The sequence below is a fragment of the Chiloscyllium plagiosum genome, unplaced genomic scaffold (assembly GCF_037043375.1).
Source record: "Chiloscyllium plagiosum isolate Xiang-an unplaced genomic scaffold, Cpla_swu_hap1 HiC_scaffold_15, whole genome shotgun sequence".
NCBI classification, from domain to species: Eukaryota; Metazoa; Chordata; class Chondrichthyes; order Orectolobiformes; family Hemiscylliidae; genus Chiloscyllium; species Chiloscyllium plagiosum.
The window spans coordinates 15,377,979-15,405,607 of record NW_028270153.1 but is presented as its reverse complement, the minus strand read 5'-3'; the positions used below and the strand labels follow the sequence as shown (position 1 = coordinate 15,405,607).

General features: G+C 44.3%; 1 protein-coding gene across 5 annotated transcripts in view; it reads left to right on the top strand.

Annotated features, from left to right (window-relative positions):
* Nucleotides 1-27,629, top strand: part of LOC122560261 (protein NDRG3-like) — a 130,996-nt gene that overhangs the window by 62,703 nt on the left and 40,664 nt on the right. For all 5 annotated transcript variants that reach the window (XM_087994763.1, XM_087994764.1, XM_087994765.1 and 2 more), the window contains 6 exons: nucleotides 8,789-8,894; nucleotides 12,195-12,315; nucleotides 13,935-13,997; nucleotides 14,161-14,221; nucleotides 18,037-18,123; nucleotides 18,980-19,036. In XM_087994763.1, the coding sequence (XP_087850889.1) occupies nucleotides 8,789-8,894; nucleotides 12,195-12,315; nucleotides 13,935-13,997; nucleotides 14,161-14,221; nucleotides 18,037-18,123; nucleotides 18,980-19,036 (495 nt within the window). The remainder of the gene's footprint in view (nucleotides 1-8,788; nucleotides 8,895-12,194; nucleotides 12,316-13,934; nucleotides 13,998-14,160; nucleotides 14,222-18,036; nucleotides 18,124-18,979; nucleotides 19,037-27,629) is intronic.

The window sequence follows — 27,629 nt, the reverse complement described above, 5'->3', positions numbered from 1 at the left end:
CCGCAGTCCTGATGCAAAGCTGTGAAAAGTGTTTTACTTTAAAAGGAAATGGCAAATACTTTTTTTGGCATCAGTGTAGAACTATATGATTTAATTGTGTAATTTTGGACACAACAGATGCTAGGATAATGTAAGATACAGAAGCCTGGTGTGTGAATCTATTAACCTATAATATAAAGCAGCAATATATATTGCACTTTGCTAATGTTCATTACAATTCACCAGAGCATACACTCTTTACAGTTGAATTTATGAGTCTCCCATTTCTTAAGTAGATCTGGCATTAAACTGTGAATTTCTCCAATCTCAGAAATTCTGCAGCATTGCAGAGCCCAGTGCCTCTGCTGTTGTCAGAGGGAGAGAGTAGGAAAGAAATGTAGTTTACAGAGCTATAATAACCTCTTAATTCCTCACAACATTTTCAGCAAGTGTTCAGCTGCACTGTAAATGGGACCAAGTAGAGGCTTTAAAATATGTCCTTTAGTAATTCACCATGACATAATGGACGTATTGGGATTGTGGTTAAAAAGCTGTTTCAACTATTAAGTACATTTTTATTGTGTTTGAATTACTTCACTATCTGTTTTCTTTTAAAAAACAACACATTTTGTTGAAGCATTTCATCTTGCACTCATTGGGATAATTTGCAAGAATATCAGTGCAAGGGAAAACAGCACTTATATTGTACGAGAGGAGAGTGCTGATCATTTGACAAGTGGCTTCTGGTTGGTAGAAGCATTGCCATGGTGAATGCACCAGTTAATGCGGATTTGCTTTGTTTTGATTTAACTGGACTGTCAGTGTTGGTAAGGTGCTGCCATCTTTCAGATAAGGCAAAAAGATGGCCCTTCACTATTTTGAATGAAAGAGAGAGACTTGCATTTACAGCACAACTGAAAGCACTTCACAACTGAAATAACATGGTAGCTCAGTGGTTAGCATTGCTGCATCGCACTGCCAGGGACCCAGGTTCGAGTCCAGTCTCAGGTGACTCTCTATGCGGAGTGTGCATATTCTCCCTGCATCTGTGTCGGTTTTCTCCAGGTGCTCTGCTTACCTCCTACTGTCCAAAAATGTACAGATTAACTGGATTGACCATGGTAAATTACTCCATAGTATCCAGGGATGTGCAGGCGAGCTGGATTATCTGTGGGAAATACAGGGTTACAGAGATAGCGTAGGGAGCTGGGTCTGAGTGGGATGCCCTTTAGAAGGGCAATGTGGATTCGATGGGATGAATGGCCTGCTTCCACACTGTTGGGCTTCTATAATTCCACAGAGGACTTCAGCTGAAGCAGCACTTTACCTCCAGTTCTCACAATCTAGTCTACTGCATTCGATTCTCGCAATGTGGCCTTCTCTACATTGTCGAAAAGTGTGGTGCTGGAAAAACAGAGCAGGTCAGGCAGCATCTGAAGAGCAGGAGAATTGATGTTTCGGGAATAAGCCCTTCATCAGGAATAACAAAACATAGCCTGGGTGACTGCTTCCCAGAACATGTACATTCTGCTCCCAAAAAAAGAATTTGAGCTTCCAGTTCCCTGCACATTCTCCCTGTGTCTGCGTGGGTTTCCTCTGGGTGCTCCGGTTTCCTCCCACAGTCCAAAAATATGCAGGTTAGGTGAATCAGCCATGCTAAATTGCCCGTAGTGTTAGGGGCAGGGGTAAATGTAGGGGAACGGGTCTGGGTGGGTTGCGCTTCGGCGGGTCGGTGTGGACTTGTTGGGCCGAAGGGCCTGTTTCCACACTAAGTAATCTAAAAAATCTAAACCTTAACATCCCACCCTGTTACCTCAGCAACATCTCTGTCTCAGGCTTGCTGCAATGCTCCAGTGAAGCACAGCGCAGACAGGAAGAACAACGCCTTATTTTCCTCTTGGGGAACCCGCAGCCCTCTGGACTCAATATTGACTTGAAATAATTTTAGTGTCCTAGCCTTGCTATCACATAGTCTGCCATTATACACTACCCATTGTTAGCCACTAACAGTCTCCATTAACAGCTATTCACCCTCCTAGCAGATCATTATCCACCTCTTTGTCAGTCCAATTGTTCTTCTCCCTCTTTGGGCTCTATCCCCACCTATCGCCAACTCCTTACCCCTCCCCCTACCCTATCTTCTGCACATAAACTGATATTTTCCTAGCTACCATCAGTTCTGAAGAAGGGTCACTGGACTCGAAACATTAACTCTGATTTCTCTTGGCGGATGCTGTCAGACCTGCTGAACTTTTCCAGCAACTTCTGTTTTTATTTCTGATTTACAGCATCCGCAGTTCTTTCTTTTTTTGTGTGAAAAGAAGGGGTTGCCCTCTTAAGACAGATAAAGAGACATTTCCTCTTTCAGAAGGTTGTTAGTTTTTGGGTCCTCTTCCCCAGATATTGAATGTGTACATGCCTGAGTCAGACAGATTTCTTATTGATGAGCGTTATGGGGCTAATGGGATGGCCAGGAATTTAGAGTTAAAGCCACAATCAGATTAGTCATGATTTTATTAAATGGTGGTGTGGGCTCGGGGGAACTGAATTGCCTACTCCTGCTCGTATTTTGATGTTTTGATCTGATTAGCTGTTTATCTTGTTTGCTGCTTAAATGGACTGTGGAAGGGTGTGTGTGTGTGTGTGTGTGTGTGCGTGCGTGCGTGCGTGTGTGTGTGTTTATGCGTGTGTGTGTTTGTGTGTGTCTATGCATATGTGTGTGTTTGTGTCTCTGTTTTTCTCTCTCTCTCTCTTTACATGTGTCATTTTGTCCAGCAGTCCAGATCATACCTGAAATATTAAGTTTTAGATCTTTTTTATAAGCCCTCCTTTTCTATAGTTAGTTATTTATGAACCAAATGAATAATAGGAAACTAGAGTCACATATAAAAATGATTGGGCAATGTTTTCTGTTTTCTGTTTTCTTGGCCTTTCTGAAGTAATCAAAGGATTGACTGAGATGACAAAGGTTGTTTATATCCTTCATTCGCATTCTGAGCACTAACGTCATGTGGCAGCAACAAGAGGGTGTTTGGACCATGACCGAAGCCATGGGGTTGAATGAGGGCAGGGACTGGATGATGATCAGCCAAGAGCTCAATGGCTAAGACCAATGTCTAATGTCATGGGTTCAAATCACTCTCCAGGATCTCAGCACAATAATCAAGGCTGAAATTGGAATGAGGTGCTGCCAGAGTGCTGCACTGCTAGAAATACCAGAAATTCAACGAGAAATTAAATGAGAAATCAAGTGGATTCCCCTGCGCTAATTTGAAGCAGGTCAGAAGCCTTGCCCAGTATTGAACCTTCAGTCACAACAGATTTCTTGGTTGTTATCACATTGCTGTTTATAGCATCTTTTTTTCAATTCATTCATGGGATGAGGGTGTCACTGGCTGGGCCAGCATTTATTGCCCGTCCCGAATTGCCCAGGGGGCAGTTAAGAGTCAACCACATTGTTGTGGGTCTGGAGTCACATGCAGGTCAGACCACGGAAGGATGGCAGTTTCCTTCCCTGAATCTTGCTGTGCACAAAATGGATTGCTGTATTTCCTACATTGCAACAGAGAATATATTTCAAAATACTTAGTTGGCCGAAAAGCACTTTGGGACATCAGGGGTCAGGGAAGGTGTTAAATAACTACACATCTTTCTAAAGCCCTTTGAACATGTTCATGTGACAGGCTAATTATTGGGATTGCAGATGCCTTCCAGCGTTGTCAAGCTATTTCCATTTCCAGTTAAATCATCAGCTCCTGACCACTCCAGTTCTTGAGGATTTATCTTTAAATGATGTTTGTGTTAAAAGCTTGGGGATAGGATTTGGTTTAAAATGTAATGCTTCGTCAATTTTCTGAAGCATCCAGCATGTAGCAGTTCATCGAGTGGGACAAAGCCTCTGCCGAGAGCTGAGTTATAGCCATGTTGCCAGGAAGCGATGACCCATGGGGGTCATGTTCCTGAACAACAACATCCTGCATTTGTATCGAGCCTTTAATGTGATGAAGTGTTATGACAGTGAGCCAGACAAGAAGATATTAGGTACTCAAGGTGACATAAGGTTTGGTCAAACTGTTTGGTTTTACGTTGAATCCAAAAGGAGTGAGAGATTTGTGACTGAGCTGTGCCTCAATTTGGAGAGCTTCCTCTCTGAGTCATTAGCTTGGAGGAGGCGTTGGCTTCATGGTCCAGGCTAATTCTCCAGGGACTGAAGGATGGAGAGATATCTCTCCACCCTTCAGACACTCTGCTTGGATTCCTGATGAAGGGCTTTTGCCCGAAACATCGATTTTCCTGCTCCTCGGATGCTGCCTGAACTGCTGTGCTTTTCCAGCACCACTCTACTCCAGAATCTGTATTCCAGTATCTGTAGTCGTTGTTTTTACCTAATTCTCCAGGGACATAGATTCAAATCCCAACCAGGACATTTGATGGAATTTAAATTCAATTAAAATATCTGGAACTAGGCTCAGTAATGGTGACTGAAACCATTGTTGAAATGTTGTAACAATCTATCTAGTTCATTGATGTCTTTCAGGCAAGGAAATCTGTCATCCTTTACCTGGTCTGACCTATGTGTAACTCCAGATATGACTGATTCTTATCTATCCTCTGAAATAGACTGGCAAGTTTAGGGCAATTAGGGATGGGCAGTAACTGACGACTTTGCTAGAGTTATCCAATTCCTGTCATAGTACAAAGGAAAGGAAAAGGCCCCCATTCAGGGTTGGATCATTAAAATAACGCCTAAGATTCCAGTGCAAAGCAGAGAGAGTTGGAGTTGCTGTCTTTTGGATGAAATGTCAAACTGAGATCCAATCTGACTGTTTGGAAGAATGTAAAAGATCCCAAGGCTGTAGTTCAGAGAAAAACAGGGGATATATCCCCACTGCCCATCCCACATTCAAGTAAAATGCCCTGTTGTTCAAAGAGTGCTTGTTATGCCATATGCAGACCTGAGTGGACAACTCAAAAAGGTGTTGAGTCCCTTTATTTCCAGAGGCACAGCCTGGTGCCTGCACAGTAACTTCTGGCTTTTGTCAATATGCTTCATACTCACCATGCAATTACTAATAGCTACCTAGTGCCTGCAGTTCTAAATCCATGCATAAAAACACCACCTTGCCGATGCTTTCACTTGGTCCTTTCAGGGAAGAAAGAAGATCCATTTTCTTGCGTGTGTGATGTTATAGAGCCATACAACACAGAACCAGACCCTTCGGTCCAACCAGTTTATGCTGACCATAATTCCAAACTAAATCAGTCTCACCTGCCTGCGCTTCACCCATATCCCTCCAAACATTTCTTATTCATTGACTTATCCAAATGCCGTTTAAACATTGGAACTGTACTTGCATTCACCATTTCCTCTGGAAGTTCATTCCACACACAAATCACTCTCTGGGTAAGAAAAAAATTGTTCCTCATGTCTTCTTTAAATCTTTCTACTCTCACCTTAAAAATATGCCAGTGCCAATGCTTGAAATCCTCCACCCTAGGGAAAAGTCACCTGCCATTTAGCTTATCTATGTCCCTCCATGATTTTATAAGCCTCCATAAGATCATCCCTCAACCTCCTCCATTCCAGTGAGAAAAGTCTCAGCTTCTCCCCTTTACCCAAACCCTTCATACTGTTGGTTCTTCTGATGGTTAGACACAGTCTTTGCCTGGAAGCAAGGCACAGGTGAAAAATACTATTAACCCAGCACAGTGATTGGAACAGCCCCCTGCCGGGGCCAGCCCTTCACAAACGGGAGTCAAGATTAAAGTGGTGCTGGAAAAGCACAGCAGGTCAGGCAGCATCCGAGGAGCAGGAAAATTGACGTTTCAGGCAAAAGCCTTTGATCAGGAATGAAGGCCCTAATTCCTGATGAAGGGCTCTTGCCCGAAACATCGATTTTCCAGCTCCTCGGATGCTGACTGACCTGCTGTGCTTTTCCAGCACCATCCTAATCTTGACTCTAATCTCCAGCATCTGCAGTACCCAGCTCTGCCTTCACAAACGGGAGACTGCCTGTGAGATTGCTGTGTTTGGGAGCAGAGTTGGTAAACGATAAGAGCCAGTTGGGGAGCTCTAGTGCAAGGATGCATTACTGGAACATGCTCTGATTTTGCGTTCTTGAGGGAGTTAGAGTTGCGGGAGTCAAGTGTGCTACACCTGTAGAGAGCAAGACCCCTTTTAGATTGTTGGTAGCACTTGTATCAGTCAAAAGACTGCAGGTTCAGATCCTGCTGTGCGGACATGAGAACAAAATCTAGGCTGAGTCCTTTGAGCTCTCTTCCGCCCTCTTCCATTGGGCTGAAGGTATAACAGTTTGTAGACATATATGAACAGATTCAAGAACAGCTACTTCCCCGCTGCTCTTAGATTTCTGAACGGAGCTCTCAAATTTTAAATGTTAACGTTGATCTCGCTCTTTGTGCACCTTCTCTGCAGGTGTAACGTTGTCTACCTCACTCTGTGCTATGACCCTAGTGCACTTTGTATGGTATGATCTGCCTGTACTGCGTGCAGAACAAAACTTTTCACTGTACCTAGGTACATGTGTCAATAATAAATTAATTCAAATCCAATCCTTAAAAGATGGTAGAAGCAGAGTCTTGGGATATTTTGAAGACAGAGATGGATCGAATGTTGATGAGCAAGATGATGAACATTTACTGCTGTGGGAGGGAATGTGGAGTAATTAGATTCGGCCACGATCTTATTGAATGACAGAACAGGCTCAAGGGGCCAAATGGCCTTCTCCTAACTAATATATTAAATTGCTGATATTCCTATTGCAGCAATGGGAATGCTGTACCTCAGGGATGCGTTATTAAACAAGGACTCCATCTGACCGCTTTGCAGTGTAAAGGCAGGGCTTCAGAGATGGTGTTAGTGAATGTTTTTCATCTAACATCACTGAAGCAGATGATCTCGACACCATCACATTAGCTGACATGATTCCTACATTAAAATAGTGACTAAACTGCAAAATTGGTCTTAAACACTCTTGGGGCATCCTGAGGTTATAAAAGCAACTAAATAAATTCACGTCATGGCAGCCTTTGTGGGGCAATGGTAGTATCCTTACCAGAAGGCCTGGGTTCAAGTTGCACCTGCTCCAGAGACGTGTCATAACAACTCCAAACATGTTGGTTAAAAATCTATACATGCCAGCCTTTCTTGTTAAGATCAAAACTTTAATCACCCATCCCATCCTAGCATCCTTACGTTTTGCTCAAAGTCAGGTTTTGTTTCAGTACACTCCTATAGCATTTTACTACATTAAAGATGCTATAATAATTAGTTAAGAAAACAAGAATTCAAAGTAGTTCCAAAGTGCTTTGAACAAACATTCACTTTGTCATTCGGAATTTGAATGTTGCTGTGAAGAGCTGAAGCGTTTTGTTACTTGTCAGGGTGAAGACACACATTCCTAATTTCGCACAATCACAACAATTCAAACTACAAGGTGCTGATTGGTTGGCAAATCGAATGTGGTAGAGACATGCCATGGAGAAAGCAACTGGGAACTATCGGTTCCCGAAGTTCCTGGGTAATTCAGAAGAGGTGGAAGGCTTGAACATATTCCTTTTGTTTGCAAAGCCTGCACGTGAATCTTAGTCACTTCAAGCAAGTGTAAATATAAAGCTTTGGCTTTAAGTCTTCTTTGTAGCAAAACCATGAGCAGATCTACAAAAGCCTGAAGTTTTGCCACAAATCTGGTGTTAATCTGCTCTGTCACCACCTTCCACATTCCCCACTTGAAAGGGCTGATCTGGTTGCTCTTAGTGACTTCTGTGCACTTTCTAGCATTCTATTATAGAGCAGCAACAGCAAAGACAACAGGTCATCATACTTTAGGAAGGACACCAAGTCCTTGGAGAGGCTGCAAAGAAGATTCTATGTTATTGTTTTAAAATGAACTCAAATTCTCAACCTGCCTTGTTGAAATTTGTTTACAGTGCTAATTGGAAAAGTTTTTTAAAATAATGAGGGCCATAGATAAGGTAAATAGCAAATGCCTTTTCCCTAATGTAGGGGAGTTTTAAACTAGGGTGCATATTTTTAAGGGTAAGAGGAGAAAGATTTAAAAGGGACCTGAGGGGCAACAGGGTAGGTTGCGTATGAAGTGAACTGGCAGAGGAAGTGGTAGATTCAGGTACAGTTACAACATTTAAAAATCATTTGGACAGGCACATGAAGAGGAAATGTTTAGAGGAGTCTGGCCAAATGCAAGCAAGTGGGACTAAGTTTAGTTTGGGAAATTTGGTCAGCATGGATGAATTGGGCCGAAGGGTCTGTATCCGTGCAGAATGAAGCTATGACTGTTTATTGGAATGATACCAGCAATGTGGATCTTCAGTTGCATGAAGAACTGGAAATACTGGGGTTATATTTCTTTGGAACAGGGAAAATTAACAACAGATTAACAGAAACTGGCAGGAGGGTCAGTGATCAGATGTCGCAGTTTTAAGGTACATTGTAAAAAATGTAAAGAAAAAATTTTTTAGAAGTGCCAAGATGTCGTGTTTGGGATTGCACCGTCATAAAGACTGGTTGAAGCAGATTTTATGAGGCATCGCAAAAGAAAATTGGACGTATAGTTGGAAAGGAAGGCTGTGCAGGCTAATGGAGAGAGAGAAAGGGAGTGGGACTGATTTGTAGCTCAGTTAAAGTGTTGGCACAGGCCCTGATGTACCAGATGACCTCCTCCTTTTTATTGTTTGCTGCTGCCGTTTGAAAGGGATTGCAGATCAGATTCAGAATTTCAGGAAAGTAAACAAAGACTAAGTGGAATGTTGTGATCTCTTCTACCTTCAGGAACACGACGTTGAAACTGCGCACGGTGTACTGCATGTGACCATGCGAGGTACTCCAAAGGGGAACAGACCTGTCATCTTGACTTATCACGACATAGGCCTCAACCGTAAGTCTTTGCCTTTTTAATTTTTCCTCTTCTCAATCAGGGGCAACAGGATGAACAGACCATTTGCAGATTGTTCAGTAATTTGAAGAGCAGGTCATGAGCTGAAACTCTGTGCTGTTTATTTCCTTTTGCCCAGAATGTCATAGCTGAGCATTCTCTTCACCCCTTTAACAAGACAAGAGGAAGCCAGATATTCACCCTAGGGAAGGTGTTAGCTGTGGCTCTGTTGGTAACACTGTTGCCTGATCCTTAAGGTTGTGAGTTCAAATCCCACCGCAGACACTTGAGCACAGAAGCCGAGCCAGATGCTCCTACTGCTATACCAGTGGAGCACTGTAATATTAAAATGTTAAAGCAAGGTCTGGAATGTCTCCCTCTGTTCAGGCTGAAAAAACTGACATCAGTGGGCGGCACGGTGGCACAGTGGTTAGCACTGCTGCCTCACAGCGCCAGAGACCCGGGTTCAATTCCCGCCTCAGGCGACTGACTGTGTGGAGTTTGCACGTTCTCCCCGTGTCTGCGTGGGTTTCCTCCGGGTGCTCCGGTTTCCTCCCACAGTCCAAAGATGTGCAGGGTCAGGTGAATTGGCCATACTAAATTGCCCATAGTGTTAGGTAAGGGGTAAATGTAGGGGTATGGGTGGGTTTCGCTTCGGCGGGTCGGTGTGGACTTGTTGGGCCGAAGGGCCTGTTTCCACACTGTAATCTAATCTAATCTAATCTAATCTAATCTAATCTAATCTAATCTAAAAAAGTTCAAAAGGAAATTCTCCCAATACTTATTCTTCAACCAATATCAACTATGTCCAGTTCTGTGTCTATGTCCAGGATATTATTTAAACTAGAGAGCGTTCAGCAGAGATTTACCAGGATGTTAGTGGGGGAGTGGAGGGATTGAGTTCTAAGAAGAGGCTGAATAGCCTGGGACTTTTCTTCCTGGAGCGTCAGAGGTTGAGGAGTGAGCTTACAGAGGTTTATAAAATCATGAGGGGCATACATAAGGTGAATGGCAGGTGTCTTTTCCTTATGGTGGGGAATTTCAAGACTTAGGGCATATTTTTAAGTTGAGAGGAGAAAGATTTAAAAAAGATGTGGGGGCAATTTTTTTTTACATAGAGGGTGGTTCGTGTGTGAGAATGAACTTACAGAGAAAAAGAAGTGGTGGATGTGCGTACATTTACACTGCTTAAAAGATATTTAAGTACATACCATGAATAAAAAATGTTTGGTGGGATATGGGCAAGAGAAGGCAGGTGGGACTAGTTTAGTTTGGGATTATGTTCGGCATGGACTGGTTGGACCAAAGGGTCTGTTTCCGTGCTGTATGACTCTGTCACAAAAGCATTATAGCCCGGCACTGAAACATTGCAGTTGTTGCACCTAAAATGCCTTGCTCGCTGTATGTTTCCTACATGACAACAATGTCTGCCCTTAAAAAGAAACTTTTTGGCAGTAAAGGGCCTTCTAAGATTGTGTAAGGCACTTTAAAATTTACACAAAGTTGGAGGATGTTACTGACTGCATTGTTTTACAGGACTAACTAGGCCAAATGACCCACCTTCTGTGGAGGAATGATTCTATGTCTTTTTTGTCGGGAGATAGATGTTGATATTGCTGGCATGTGGCATTTTGAGCCATTTAACAGCGTTGCTTCATATCTCCCAATACAGTGTTTAAAGGAAAAGTGACGTTTTTAGTTGCAGTATTCAGGGGCAATACTCAGAATTTGTGGTGACCCTTATGCAGTGGGTTTCGGAGGGATCGGAGCAACGGATTGTGGCAGTAATTGGTTCTGTCAGATAGAAGACTAGATTAGATTAGATTCCCTACAGTGTGGAAACATGCCCTTCGGCCCAACCAGTCCACACTGACCCTCTGAAGAGTAACCCACTAACTAATGCACCTAACACTATGGGCAATTTAGCATGGGCAGTTCACCTGACCTGCACATATTTGGGTTATGGGAAGAAACCGGAGCACTGGAGGAAACTCAAGCAGACACTGGGAGAATGTGCAAACTCCACACAGACAGTTCCCCGAGGCTGTAATTGAACCTGGGACCCTGGTACTGTGAGGCAGCAGTGCTAACCACTGATTCACCATGCCTCCCTAATTAAATCAGCTAGTTGTGTTGGAATTTAACACAGCAGCAGCATTCAACACTGAACTTGAACACACTGCAGCGGAACAGGCAACCCGCCCAAATGGCAGCAGCGGGATTCGAACCCACGCCTCCTTCGAGGCTGGAGCCTTAATCCAGTGCTTTAGACCGCTCGGCCAAACTACCAGCCAAAGTGGGAAGTAGAGTGGGAACATTGTGGGAAATACGGCTGCAGACCAGTTTAGAGAGAGACAAGTGCACAGCTCTGCAAGCTGATCACTCACCTATCCTGTGGCAGGAAATGGCAGAGGGGAATGAAATTGGTCAGGGCTGAGGAATTGTAAGGCTCTCGGATTAGTCAATATAATCTTGTGGTGAGCCGTTGTGGAATAGATTGTGGAATAATCCAGGACTGGCAGGTTTGAGGTAGTAGGAGAGAAATGGACTTTATTTCACTGGAGTGTAGGAGGTTGAGGATGACCTTTATAGAGATTTATAAAATCATGAGGGGCATTGATAGGATGAATAGCCATGGTCTTTTTCCCAGGGCAGGGGAGTTCAAAACTTGAGTGCACATCTGAGAGGAAAAAGTTATAAAAAGTACCTGAGGGGTATCTTTTTCACAGAGAGAATTGTTTGATGAGCTGCCACAGGAAGTGATAGATGCAGGTATAGTTACAATATTTAAAAGACATTTGAATAGGTACGTGAACAGAAAAGGTTTAGAGAGATATGGACCAAAGCAGACAAGTGGGGTGAGTTTAGTCTGGAAAATTTGATTGGCATGGAAGCATTGGACTGAAGAGTTTGTTCCTGTGCTGTATGACTGTATCACTCGGTGTTTGTAGATCAATGTGAGGGTGGCTTGGAAACTCAATGAGGTCAGGGAAAAAATGATCCAAAACTGTACTGACAGGCTGATCCAACATCCTCACAGGCAGGCGCAGGATGGACTGACTAGGTTGAAGATTAACTCGTGAAGGAGGAACGAGTGAAAAGTTATGTCAGTGGGTTTAAATGAAATCATGCTGGGTAGAGGCTTGTGTGGAACATAACTGTCATCAACCAGTTGGACAAACGGCCACTTTCTATAAAGTCCATGAGAGAGAAAAAAAAAATTCTTCTTGGAGAAAGTTTTCGTTCCCTTGTTTCTCCCACTGTGTCTCCCACCTCTACTAAATCTTTGCTGTTTTTCCACAGACAAATCTTGCTTCAACACGTTGTTTAACTATGAAGACATGCAGGAAATCACGCACCACTTTGCCGTGTGCCACGTGGATGCCCCTGGACACCAAGAAGCAGCTCCCCCATTCCCAGCAGGGTAAGAGGTTTTTGTATGTTAGCACTTGCTTTGTTACGTAGCAAAGTTAACCTTGGAGGAGTATTCTGGACCAATTTCTTGGGTGCTTGTGCTCCTATTCTCCAATTCAATGACTGGTCTGAACTTCAGCTTGGTTTTCAACGTGTAATACTCTTAGCCAGCAAATACCCCTCTCAGCTCTCAGCTCTGACAGCCTCCTGTTAGGCCATTGCCAAAGCCCTTGTAGCTGGTAGTTGGAAAATATGTTTCCTCTCTAAATTTCCTCCTTAGCTCCATCATCTGCCTCCTCCTTCTGCCCAAGAGAGACATCTCCCTGCTTGTAAAGGAGCATCAACCTGGCCCTATTGATTGCGATAAGTTCTACGTTTTCTTTGTTCACTTGTAAGACGTTGATTGGCCAGTACTTCCTGCCCGTCTCTAGGTTTTTTTTCAATCATTCATGGGATGAGATCTTCGCTGGCTGGGCTAGCATTTATTGGCCATCTAAAATTACCCAGAGGGCAGTTAAGAATCAACCACATTGCTGTGGGTCTGGAGTCACATGTAGGCCAGACCAGGTAAGGATGGCAGTTTCCTTCATTGGTGAACCAGATGGGTTTTTCCAACAATTGACAATGGATTCCTGGTCATCATTAGATTCTTAATTCCAGATTTTTGTTGAATTCAAATTCCACCAGGCCCTGTCAGCACATGGGCTGCTTTCATTGCAGCCAACCTAATGGTCCTCATTTGCAGCCTTTCTTTTCCCAGGCTCATCATGATCTTGTCTGTCTAACTGCTGTTCCCTCTCTTGGGGGTCCATCTGTCTCCATCTATCATTTATGTTTTCCAAACCCACAATCACTTCCATCTAAAAGGACAAGGGTAGCAGATACATGGGAGCACCACTGTCTGCAAGTTCCCTTCCAAGCCACTCACCATCCTGACTTGGAAATACATCACCGTTCCTCCACTGTCGCTGGGTCAAAATCCTGGAATTCTGTCGCTCAGGGCATTGTGGGTCAACCCACAGCATATGGACAGCAATCTACTATAGCGGGATTTGAACTCAGGTCCCCAGAACATTCCCTGAGTCTCTGGATTAACGGTCCAGCGACAATGCCACTAGGCCATCGCCTCCCCTTTAAAGTTGCCCTTGAGAAGGTGGTGGTGAGCTGTCCTCTTGAACTATTGCTGTCCATTTGCTGTGGGAAGTGATTGTGGGTTTGGAAAGAGTGAATGATAGGTGGAGACAGATGGACCCCAGAGAGAGGGAACAGCAGTTAGGCAGGCAAGATCATGTTGAGCCTGGGAAAAGAAAAGCTGCAAATGGGGACCATTAGGTTGGCTGTAATGAAAGCAGCCCATGTGCTGACAGGTCCCGGAGAGTGGGAGTTGGGGTAAGGACATGGGAGAAGGCACTCAGGCCCTGAAATTATTGAACTCGATGTTGAATTCCTGAAGGAAGCACAGTTCAGAAGTTGACATGTCGCTGCCTTTGGGATTGTCACACGAACCTGCGGATCTTGGAAAGCTGGTGCCAGAGTTAGCAGGATGTTGGACTGCAGCAAATCACTGCACGGAAAGGACAATAGTGGAACATTCCTGACGTAGTGTTGTCTATCTTGTTGATTTTGCAGGTACCAGTACCCAACCATGGATGAGCTGGCTGAGATGCTGCCCACAGTTTTAACCCATTTGAAGTGAGTTGACTGCAGAAACAGGCTGACAGTGTTCTCTGGCTTCCCCTCCCCCACCCCTTCATTTGCCTGCCGCACCCCCAAGCGCTTTAAACAACAGCATGACCTTACTCTTCATTTGCCTCAGGTGTGTATAATGATCTGTTTTCTGATTTTGTTTTTGCAGTATACAGAACGTGATTGGAATTGGAGTTGGGGCTGGTGCTTACATCCTGACCAAATTTGCGGTGAGTTCAATGAATGAATTAATCATGTGCAGGCACAGCTTCCTGACTGCCACCTGTTCTCCACACCTTTATCTGCGTGTTCAGCATTAAAACGTGCTTGTGTGAGGGGGATCCATTATATAAGCAGGTTGGCTGTAATTAGGGAACTCCAAGCTCTGGGCAGTAGCTGATATTTTGAAGTGGGCTGCTGCACCACTCAACTCCGTTGCCATGTTATACCAAAACAAAACTTGCATGCACCAACTCTCTGCTTATAATTTGCTATTTTTAACCTTCCTTTCAATTTTGTGCATTCCTTATCACCTTCGATCTAGAGGAAGGACTTGCATTAACATTCTCTACTGGTAAGCTATTTCATCAGCAATTAGACATACAGGGAAATTTAGCATGGCCAATCCACCTAACCTGCACATCTTTGTGATTGTGGGAGGAAGCCAGTGCACCTGGAAGAAACCCACACAGACACAGGGAGAACATGCAAACTCCACACAGAATGTCACCCGGGTTCCTGGCACTACAAGGCAACAGTGCTAACCACTGCGCCAGCATGCTACCCTGGGAAATTTACAGGGTTACAAAACCTAAATGCTTAAATAAATTATTTCCAAGATAAGGATGGCCAGAATTAATTGCAAGAATCATTGGCATTTGGGTCAGCAGCAAGGATTTGATAGACTAATGCAGAGGTGGGGAAATTCTCAGCAATAACAAGAGAAACACCCAGTTTTTTAAAAAAAGTCTCTTTCTGGATTTCCACCACTTCTTCCCCTTTAAGGCTGTCCTCAAAGCTTACTTCTCACACCTGTCCTGATGTGACTTGTGTCAGCTGTAGCTCAATTTGTGGTCTCTGAATCATAAAGTGTTGGTTCAAATCCCACTGCAGACCACATAAGTGCAAGCTGACCCAGTACTACATTGTCGGAGACACTGTTTCTCATTTGAGACATTAAGCCAAGGTCCCATTTACCTCTTGGGTGCACGTAAAAGATCCCACTGTATTATTTTGAAGCAGAGAAGGGGAGTCTGACCCCATTGTTCCCTCAATCAATATCACAAACAAAAATCTGCTGATTATCATCTTGCCTTTATGGGAAATTACTGAGTGCAAATTAACTGCTACTTTTTCTACATTACAACAAAGATTACATTTCAGAAATAACTCCATTGCCTATAAGTACTTTGAGACACCTGATTGTCATAAAGAATGCTACATAAGCACAAATCATTTTTCCCAGTGCTGACATTTATCTGATTACATTCCTGTGAAGCACTCGGGACTGATTTTGAAACATGGGAGACGTTATATTCCTGCATTTTTTTTGTTGGATAAGCAAATTGAGCCATTTGTTGTCTCCTCTGTTCATGCCCCGTTTACTGACATAAAGATAAATTCTGTAATTAGCCACATTAGATCATGGAATCATAGAATCCCTACAGTGTGGAAATAGACCATTTGGCCCAACAAGTCCACACTGACCCTCCAAAGAATTACCCACCCAGACTCAGTTCCCTCCCTATTATTCTACATTTACCCCAAGCTAATGAGCCTAACCTATACATCCCTGAACACTGGGCAGTTTAGCACGGTTAATTCACCTAACCTGCGCATCTTTGGATTGTGGGAGGAAACCAGAGCACCCGGAGGAAACCCAGAGAGACGTGGGGAGAATGTACAAACTCCACACTGACAGTCACCCGAGGCAGCAGCACTAACTACTGAGTCACCGTGCCATCCCAAAACTCAGGAGGCCAGGGCAGAGATAGGGTAAAACACTAATGCCTTCCATTTTCCCACCCACCATCTGTTTGAAAAAACTTCCGTGTTGCAATGCAGGAGGGAACATAGCAGGAAAGAAAATGGAAAGATTCCTTTACAAAAGATTGGAACATCTACTGTAATATAGGGAATGAGTCAAGAATTTGCTCATGCTGAGCTCCTACACTAGTTATTTGATATTGATCAACAACATGTTATAGAGTTAGAGTCATACAGCATGGAAACAGACCCTTCGGTCCAACCAGTCGGTCCAACCAGTCCATAATCCCAAACAGAACTAGTCCCACCTGCCTGCTCCTGGCTTATATCCCTCCAAACCTTTCCTATTCATGTATTCAGCCAAATGTCTTTTAAACATTGTAATTGTCCGCACATCCACCACTCATAGAGTCATAGAGCTGTACATCAGGGAAACAGACCCTTCGGTCCAACTCGTCTACACTGACCAGATACCTTAAATAAATCTAGTCCCATTTGCCAGCATTTGGCCCATATCCCTCTAAACTCTTCCTAGTCATGTACGCATCCAGATGCCTTTGAAATATTATAATTGTACCTGTCTCCACCAATTCCTCTGGCAGCACATTCCATACATGCACCCACCCTCTGTGTGAAAACGTTGTCCTTAGGTCCCTTTTAAATCTTTCCCCTCTCACCTTAAACCTATTCCCTCTAGTTTTGGATTCCCCAATCTGGGAAAAAGACCTTGTCTATTCACCCTAACCATGTCCCTCATGATCTCCCCACTTTCTTGAAAAGATCCACAATCTGATCGCTTTCTGGAGTATGAGTCCTCCTGACACTGATTGCCTTCCAATAAATTTCATGAAGGAGGGGTATTCAATTCACAAGGGCACGCCATGCCCCTGTTATTGAAACACTGGGTGCTGTAGTCTTAATTAAATATTTTCTCAACTAGTCATGCTACCTTCAGCGCTTTGTACTCGTATACATTCAGGTCGCTCTGCTTTTTGCACTCACTTTAGAATTGTACTCTTATATTCTATTCTATTTCTGCTCTTCCTACCAAAATGAATCACTTCACATTTCTCTGCATTAAATTTCATCTGTCACTTGTCCTTTCATTCTATCAATTCATCATAGAGTTATACAACATTGAAACAGACCCTTCGGTCCAACTTGTCCATGCCAACCAGATACCCGAAATTAATCTAGTTCTCTCTGCCAGCATTTGGCCCATATCCTTCTAAACCCTTCCTATTTATATATCCACCCAGATGCCTTTTAAATGTTGTCATTGTACCAACCTCCACCACTTCCTCTGGCAGCTCATTCCATACACATACCACCCTCTGCGTGAAAAAGTTGCCCCTTAGATCCTTTTAAATCTTTCCCCTCTCACCCTAAACCGATGCCCTCTAGTTCTGGACCCCCCTACCCTGGGGAAAAAAAGCCTTGGCTATTTACCCTATCCATGCCCCTCAGGATTTTATAAACCTCGATATAAGTTCACCCCTCAGCCTCTGATGCTCCAGGGAAAATACCTTAGTCTGTTCAGCCTCTCCCTATACCTCAAACTTTCCAACCTGGCAACATCCTTGTAGCTCTTTTCTGCACCCTTTCGAGTTTATGACCTTTCACATCCTCCTTGTGGTTCACAATGCTTTCAGGTTTGTATCACCCTGATCCTCTCTTGCCCATTTCTCCTGTCTGCTTCACAGTGACCTGCTGCACAGTCCTCCTGATGTTGCTTTAGTTGCAAACCTCGATCAGAATTCTTGATAGAACTCCCTGCTGCTCTTCGCCATCATACTGTGGGACCTTTGCCTACCTAATAAGGAAACATAGCCTTGAGTTGATATCTGAAAGATGGTACTCCAATAGAGCTGCCTCCTCCTGGGTGTTGCACTGGCAATGTCTGTCTAAATTTTGTCACTGGAGTAGATCTCAACACTTGATCCTCTGGCTCTGAAACATGAGTAAGACCAGCTGAGCCACAGTTGATAGACAAGATGCAACGCGGCATCTCCAATCTGGTCTTTAATTAATATTGATGTCTTAACTGGTTTTTGTGCAGCTGAATCACCAAAATCTTGTTGAGGGACTGGTGCTTATCAACATTGACCCATGCGCTAAGGGCTGGATGGACTGGGCTGCGTCAAAGGTAAGTAGGATCATATCTTTAATTGTTCTATGAGGAAAGTAACTTGTCGATATTTCCTATCCTTTTCTAAAGGGATCTGACGCATCGTTTGATTCCCCCCAATATTAATTGCCTTTCAATTCGTGAGCCCTCACGTTCAGCCTCAGTATGTTGGTAGTGTGCAGCGGGGTGACTAACTATCGAGGTGAGGGGGCATAGCCCACTGTGACGGGATGGTCAGAGGGTTTCAGGTTGTGGCACAGCACTGAATGGTTTCAACTGAGTACTTGACAGAATGGCATTTACATGGCCATGGGGAAGGAGCAAGGGCTGTGAGACTAATTGCATAATATTTTAACTCAACGTACTTAGGCGTTTTATGACACACCTCTGGAACAGGTGGGACTAGAACCCAGGCCTCCTGGCCCAGAGGTAGCCACACTACCACAGTGTTACAAGAGCCCTACAAGACTAATTACACTCTGACAAATAGGCCGCAGATACATTGGTTACATGCCCTGCACTGATGGTGTCCAGTTTGTTTAGCTTCTCACTCCTGATTGGTGGTCTTTCTTGCTGGTGGTATGGCACTGATTCTTGTGGAAATGCATTTATTTCAGTTGATCGGTCTTCACTCTGTGTGAACCCACAGTGTTGGGCGTGCTCTTAGCTGTGCACTGATACTGCCTTTAAAAATTGTGAGCTGTCACTCAACATGAAGTGGTGACTTCAAGAGAAACCTGGGATGGAAAGGATCTTCAGTATTTAGTATCTGGTGGATTGGTGAATCTTCTGTTGCTGGCACCCACCTGTTTATTGAAACAGTTGTATACTTCTTGTTTCTTGAGGGAATAATCAGCCTCTTCTTTTCTTTCAGCTTTCTGGATGGACTACCAACCTGGATGATATTGTACTGGCTCATCACTTCAGTAGCGTGAGTTGAAGCTATTTAATGAACTCTGCCAGATCGGACTCCACATCCCATTCCCTCGACTAAGCTTCACTAAACTGTCACCCCCTCCCCCCCAACTTCTCTTCCTGTTCACCACGTTAGTAGGTGTTGTTAATGATTCTCTGTGTTCAAAGTGAGTCCCCCTGTCTGTCAAATCCACTGCCACTAACCCTGGATCCCTCCACTCTTGCAAAATACAACTTGGCCATGCTAAATTGCCCATACCGTTCGGGGCTGTGTAGGTTAGTTACATTTGTCATAGAAAATGTAGAGTAATAATGTAGGGGAATGGGTCTGGGTGGAATACTCTTCGGAGGATCGGTGTGGACTTGTTGGGCTTCCACACTGTAGGGATTCTATGTTCAACTCCGTCACCAACCTCTCTATTCTGGGTGAAAGTGTGCAGACTGGGTACAGGGAGGATGGTCTCCCCTGGTTGGGGAGCTTGGGACAGGGGTGCGAGGAGGGGGTTTGGGTGGGAACAGTCTCCGGTTACAGAGTGGATCATTTAGAACTGTAATGAGGGAACATTTCTTCACTCAGAACTTTTGGAATTCTCTATCACAGAAGGGTGCAGAAGCCAAGTCACTGGATAAATACACGAAAGAGATGGATACATTTTGAGATTTCAAAGGCATCAAGGGTATGAGAAGGAAGTTGTGAGCATGGCGTTGAGACAGCAGATCAACCATAATCATACTGAGTAGTGTTGGCAGGGCCGAATGGCCTCGTCCTGCTCCTAGTTTCTGTGTTTCTCTGCTTCTCTGTAAACTCCTTGAACATGTCACCTTCCAAAATTTCTGCCCATCTTTCCTGGAACTGCACATTTTAATATCTGCAGACAGTTTTCCACCGCAGATGCAAAGGAGATTTACTAGGATGTTGCCTGGTATGGAGGGAAGGTCTCATGAGGAAAGGCTGAGAGACTTGAAGCTGTTTTCGTTAGAGAGAAGAAGGTTGAGAGGTGACTTAATAGAGACATACAAGATGATCAGAGAATTAGATAGGATGGAGAGTGAGAGCCTTTTTCCTCAGGTGGTAATGGCTAGCGCGAGGGGGCATAACTTTAAATTGAGGGGTGATAGATGTAGGACAGATGTCAGATGTAGTTACTTTACTCAGAGACTAGGAAGGACGTGGAACACACTGCCTGCAACAGTAGTAGACTTGCCAATTTTAAGGGCATTTAAATGGTCATTGGATAAACATATGGATGAAAATAGAATAGTGTAGTATAGATAGGCTTAGATTGGTTTCAAAAGGTGGTGCAACATCGAGGGCCAAAGGGCCTGTACTGTGCTGTTATGTTCTATGTTCTGCAAGAGCCTCATCAAAATGACAAGCAACTGTGGTAAAGGAAGTAATGCTCCTTGCCCTTATTGGCCTGTCTGCAGCCTTTGACAGAGGTACACCCGCCATTTTTGTCCATTGCCTCTCCATGGTCTTCCGACTGTGCGGGAGTGCACACCCCGATTCCAGTCTTATCGATCCTGTCCAGGCTGCAGATGGTTTCTGATCCTGTTCCCACGCAGTCAGGATTCCAACCCCTTTTCTCATTGACGTTCAGTCTCTTGGCAACACCGTCTGAAAATGCATTATATGTGCTGATAACAACCAGCTTTATCTCACCCACACCTCTCTTAGCCTCTCCACTGACTTTAAACTGAGAGACAGCTCCACTGGTATCTAGTACTGGAGGAGCTGAAATATTTGCAATTATGTAAATGTTGGAAATACTGAAACAATTGTTTTGTTACACATGCAGTTCTCTAGCTCCATTCCTCCCTGAACAACCATGAGAAAGAGTAAACCAAACGGTCTGTAACTTTGACATGGTTTTTGACCCTGAAGAGAAATTCTAACTACCAACCTCTACTATCCTGAAGACGGACTCATTTTCTTCACCATAACATCATCCACCCGCATGCGTGGCTTGACTCACCTGCTAAAGCTCAGTCATTGTCTTTGCCACGAGTAGACCTAACTGTCTAACACTCCAGCAGCTTGATACCATCCAGGACAAAGCAGCCCCCGCTTGATTGGCACCACACCCACAAACATCCACTCCCTCCACCACCGACACTCAGTAGCAGCAGTGTGTACTATCTATAAGATGCACTGCAGAAATTCAACGATCCTTAAACAGCACCTTCCAAACCCACGACCACTTCCATCCAGAAGGACAAAGGCAGCACATACATGGGACCACCATCATCTCCAAGATCCCCCTCGAAGCCAGTCACCATCCTGACTTGGGTATATATCGACGTTCCTTCACTGTCGCTGGATCAAATTCTGGAACTCCCTCCCTGATGGCATTGTGGGTCGACCTGGAGCAGGTGAATTGCAGCAGTTCAAGAAGGCAGCTCACCACCACCTTCTCAAGGGCAACTAGGGACGGGCAATAAATGCTGTCCCAGCCAGCAATGCCCGTGTCCCATGATGAATAGAAAAATAATGTTTTCCTGGGTGATGTTACGTGGTCTATCCTGCAAAAAACTGAGGCCATTCAGATCTCTGCTTCCATCTCCTGACTTGCTCACAGTCCAACTCACCCGTCACCCCGTCCTCGCCAACTTATGTTGGCTCTGAGTCAAACAACGTTTCGATTATGAAACTCATCCTTCTTTTCGGATCCCTTTCCGGCCTCGCCTTTCCATTTCTCCTCCAGTCCCGCAGACCTCCAGGGTATCTGCGCTCCCCCAATCCTGGCCTGTTGTGCATCAGTGATTTTAATGGCTAAGCCTTTGGACGAGGTGGCTGTAGTTGCCTTGTAATGTGTCCCCCTAAGCTGCACAGCCACTCAGAGGTTCCACACCCACTGACCTGCATTGTCGAAGCATTGACTTCTAATTCTGGAGGTTGCAGTTGTACCAGGACCTTGGAGGTCAGAACAGCAGAAACTAGTAATTGGAGTGACATTGATGCCTGGGATCCAACTTCTGAAATTGTCCACCTAAACCTCTCTGCTTCCCCCTGTCCTCTCTTCCCCCTTAAGATACTCCTTAAAACCTACCATTTTAGTCACCTGACCCAGTACTGTATGTCCTTCTGCAGCTCAGTGTGAAACTTTGTTTGTGATGCTCCTGTGAAGGGATTTGGAATATTTTGCCCTGTTAAAGGTGCTACATGAACACAAGTTGTTATTGTTGTGTACGTTGAAGTTGCTTGCTCATTGTATTAGTTGGGATTACTGCTGCAATCCGATTTCCTCTTAACTCCCTGATTACCCATTATGTAATTGTGGACGTTAAATACAGTTATTTTCCCTCGCAGACCAAAATAGCTCAGACTTTTGGGGGATATTGTTGAGGCTCTTGCTGTGGTGACAGTGCAGACCAGGTCTCCAAATGTGGTAATCGAAACCCCCACCCTGTCACCACGAACAGTGAAATACTTGGAGCCTTGGGGATGAGTGGGGGCTGGCTCACAGAAAGCCAGGGGGATTTGCTCACATGGGATTTGGAGCTGGCTTAGTGGGAGGTGTTGACTGAGCAATGCCAGGACAATGTCAGTTACTCATTAGACCTCAGCCAGACTCCTGTATGCAGTTCTGGTCACCGCATTACAGGAAGGATATGATCATACAAGAGAAGGTACAGAGGAAATTAATAAGTACGGTTCCAGAAATGGAGGATTTTAGCTATTAGAAAAGATCCTATAGTCCAATGTTGGTCTCTTTGAATCAAAGGATCCCAGGGGGATATTAAATTGAGGTTCATGAAAATATAGGGGAACCGAATAAAGTCAATAAGAAATACATTTGCATTAGCAGAAAGATCAATAAATGGGAAAGTAGATTTCAAGTTATTTTTGGAAAGGTTAGGGAGTGGGTGTTCGGCAATTTCTTTCACTGAGAGGGAGTACTCACTGTTAGAAAGGCTGAAATCCCCATGCCATTTCAAACAAAAAGCACTTTGTCAGACTCTTGAAGTGCTACATAAAAACTGAAAGAACTGTACATCAGAAATGAGAACAGAAGTTGCTGGAAAAGCTCAGCAGGTCTGGCAGCATCTGTGAAGAGAAAGATTAGATTAGATTACCTACAGTATGGAAACAGGCCCTTCAGCCCAACAAGTCCACACCGACCCTCCAAAGAGCAACCCACCCAGACCCATTCCCCTACATTTACCCCTTCACCTAACACTATGTACAATTTAGCATGGCCAATTTCACCTAACCTGCATTTTTTTTTTGGACTGTGGGAGGAAACCCACACAGACACGGGGAGAATGTGCAAACTCCACACAGACAGTTGCCTGAGGCGGGAATTGAGCCCAGGTCTCCAGCACTATGAGGCAGCAGTGCTAACCATTGTGCCACCATGCCGCAGAGTTCATGTTTTGGGTCCGGTGACCCTTCATCAGATCTGGCAGCCCAGGGCTGAGGAAGGGTCACCAGAGCCAAAATGTTAACTCTGATTTCTCTTCACAGATGCTGCCAGACCTGCTGAGCTCTTGAAGTGGTGTAGCCTACAGAGCAATGGGCCAAGAGGCAGCAAGTGGGACTGGGCTGGATAGCTTTCTTTTGCAGCCAGCACAGAAAGGATGGGCTGGACAACCCTCTTCTCTGCTGTAAATGTTCCATTCTTTTATGGATTGGCACAGCGAGGGAGATGGAATCTTCGTGACCTTCAGTTGGAGTAAGAGAACCACCCATCTGACTTTTTGGAGGGTTGTCTCAAAGTAAGACACAGGAATCATGTTTACCAAAGATTCTCAGACAGCACCTTCCAAACCCACGACCGCTTCCATCTAGAAGGAAAGGGGCAGCAGATACATGGGAACGCCACCACCTACAAGTTCCCCTCCAAGCCACACACCATCCTGACTTGGAAATAGCTCGTCGTTCCTTCAGTGTGACTGGGTCAGAATCCTAGAATTCCTTCCCCAGTGGCATTGTGGGTCTACCTACAGCAGGTGGACTGCAGTGGTTTGAGAAGGCAGCTCACCACCACCTTCTGAAGGGGCAACTAGGGACGGGCAATAAATGCTGTCCAGCCAGTGACACTTACAAATGAATTTTTAAAAAACAGACTTGTTTAAAGGACCAGATCTTGCACAATGGACTGAATGGCCTCTTCTGTGTTGTAACCATTCTATGATCTACTAACTCCGCAGCTTACTGACCCTAATTACTCCATCGAAGCACTTCATCACTTTGAACACCTCTCTTAAATGCTCCCTTAATCTTTTCTCCTCTGTCAGAGAACAATGCCAGCTTCTCCAATCTCTGTCTCTCACTCAGGAAGGAGTCTGCAAAGGAAACTCTCAGAAGGATGGTTTCAGGAATGAGGAACTGTGAAGACAGATTTGAGAAGTTGGGACTGTTTGCCTTGGAGAAAAGAAGGCTGAAAAGAAATTTGATTGATTTATTACCCTTTCCTGAGGAGTACCTGAACAGAGTGGAGAGGGAGAAGCAGTTTCTCATTGTGGAGGGTATCCCTTTTCGGGAACAGGTTTACACTGGTTAGTAAAAGCAGAGTGATGTGAGACATGTCCAGAGGGCAGTTCAGTGTCAGCCATGTTGCTATGGGTCAGATCCAGTAAGGATCGCAGATTCCCTTCCTGAAAGGCATGAGTGAGCCTCAAGGATTGTTATGACAATCAAAAGGGCTTACATGGTCGACATTGGGTTCACTTTCTATTCCAGATGTTTAATTAAATTCAAATTTCATCGTTTGCCGTGCTGCAAACTGAATCCATGTCCCCAGAACATTAATTTATGTCTCTGGATTACTAATCCAGTGACGTCACCATTATGTCTAGAGTCTGGGACACACTGCCTGAGGGGAATGGTGGAGGGCAATTTGAATGGAAGCATTCAGAAGGGAATTGGATTGTAATCGGGAAAGAAATGTTGTGCAGGTTTATGGGGAGAACACAGGAGAATGGCACAAAGCGGCTCAGTTGTTAGCACCATTGCCTCACAGGGCCAGAGACCCGGGTTCAATTCCCAGTCTGGCTTAACTGTCTGTGTGGAGTTTGCACATTCTCCCCGGGTCTGTGTGGGTTTCCTCCAGGTGCTCCGGTTTCCTCCCACAGTCCAAAGTTGTGCAGCTTAGGTGGATTAGCCATTAGTTCTGGGTGGTATGCTCTTTGGAGGGTCATTGTGGATTGAATGGGCCAAATGACCAGCTTCTACACTGTAGACATTGTAATGTGAAATGCTCAATCAGAAAGCTGGTGCAGACACAATGGGCTGAATGGCCTCCATCTACATTGCCTTAGACTCTGTTATTCTCATAGCTGATATCCTTCAATCTTGATAGTGTTCTGACAAATCCCACCCAGCTCAATACGTGGAGCTCAGAATATTGGTGTAATGATTCCAACTCAGGCTGATTGGTACAGCACCACTTCACTTTTGTAAGTTAAATAATTTAAATTAGTCTCAACATGATCCCTCGTGGCATGAATCACTCTGAAGAACTGCCTCTGGTTCAATATCCTGTAGAGTTAGTGGGGAGTGGTTGCAGTATTGTCTGCTGACATTTAATAACAGTGAGAAGCTTAGCATGAAAACAGCCTGCAGTGCTCCTTTTCTGTGCTTCTCACCACTTTATGCTCCCCAAGTACAGAAAGAAATTTTCAGTCAGTTTATGCTGAACTTTGAGAAAGATGCAGCAATTTTCTGCTGGGAGAAATGGAGATGACGTCGATGGGAGTAAGCAGGCCTGCTGAGCTGGAGTTAACTGAATGATGAATCACTAAACCCCTTTGGCATAGTATTTGTTTGAGCCAGATTTTGCTCTGAATGTTACATTAATTGGTGCAAGGTCACTTTGGTTGAGATATGTGCAGGAACACACGCTCTGGTGAAGATCACACGTGCACATACACACTCTCTCTCACACATTCAGACACACGCATTCTCTCACACATTCTCACACACACATTCACACACAGACATTCTCACACACACATTCATTCACACACACACATTCTCGCACACACACATTCTCTCATACATTCTTACACATACATTCTCACACACATTCTCACACACATATTCTCTCCCACACACATTCTCACACACACATTCTCTCCCACACACATTCTCACACACACATACTCTCCCACACACATTCTCTCTTACACATTCTCTCACAGATTCTCTCTCACACACACACACACACACACCAGACACACACACATTGTGATGATTTTAAGCAGATAATGTATTCGGGTGACAATCCACCCACCAGCACTTTAAGTAATTAACAGAAAACTTATTAAATAATTCCAAGGACACAAGCAGATGATGTGCCTGGGATATAACATTCTGAATTATACTGCAGTCTTTGTGTTTGATTTCAAAATGGAGGCTCAATTGTCCATACAGGAATTGATAATTTAGTCTTTTACCCCTCAGGATCTATAAACCAGTCCATTAAAATCTGGAAATGACATCCTTATTGTGTTGGTTGTGAAAATTTTACAAGAGCAAATTACTCTTGTGGTTTTCTGCAGGTTGAAACTTTCTCTGAACTTGCTCCTGCATTAAAATGGTCAAAATGCATACAATTCCAAGTGGGATCTGATAGATCAGGTTTGTGAATAGAATACTGACAAAGGCCTGTCCAACAGATGCTTGCAGAAGGAGAGCTGAAATAATCAGCAGTTCTGTCTACTGCTATTACTGTTCTAAGACGAAGTTCTTTAATTTCAGCAGAATGTGAACAACTCGCTGAATGACGTCCCTGAAATAAAAACAAAAGGTGCTGGGTCACATCAGCAAGTCAGGCAGCAATAGACAGTCGACAATAGACAATAGGTGCAGGAGTAGGCCATTCTGCCCTTCGAGCCTGCACCACCATTCATTATGATCATGGCTGATCATCCTTAATCAGTATCCAGTTCCGGCCTTATCTCCATAACCCTTGATTCCACAATCCTTGACAGCTCCATCCAACTCTTTCTTAAATGAATCCAGAGACTGGGCCTCCACTGCCCTCTGGGGCAGAGCATTCCACACAGCCACCCACTCTCTGGGTGAAGAAGTTTCTCCTCATCTCTGTCCTAAATGGTCCATCCCGTATTTTTAAGCTGTGTCCTCTGGTTCGGCACTCACTCATCAGCGGAAACATGTTTTCTGCCTCCAGAGTGTCCAATCCTTTAATAATCTTATATGTCTCAATCAGATGCCCTCTCAGTCTTCTAAACTCAAGGGTATACAAGCCCAGTCGCTCCAGTCTTTCAGTGTAAGGTAATCCCACCATTCCAGGAATTGATCTTGTGAACCTACGTTGCACTCCCTCAATAGCCAGAATGTCTTTCCTCAAATTTGGAGACCAGAACTGCACACAGTACTCCAGGTGTGGGCTCACCAGGGCCCTGTACAGCTGCAGAAGAACTTCTTTGCTTCTATACTCAATCCCTCTTGTTATGAAGGCCAGCATGCTATTAGCCTTCTTCACTACCTGCTGTACCTGCATGCTTACCTTCATTGACAGGTGTACAAGAACACCCAGATCTCTCTGTACTGCCCCTTTATCTAAATTGATTCCATTTAGGTAGTAATTTGCCTTCCTGTTCTTGCCACCAAAGTGGATAACCATGCATTTATCCACATT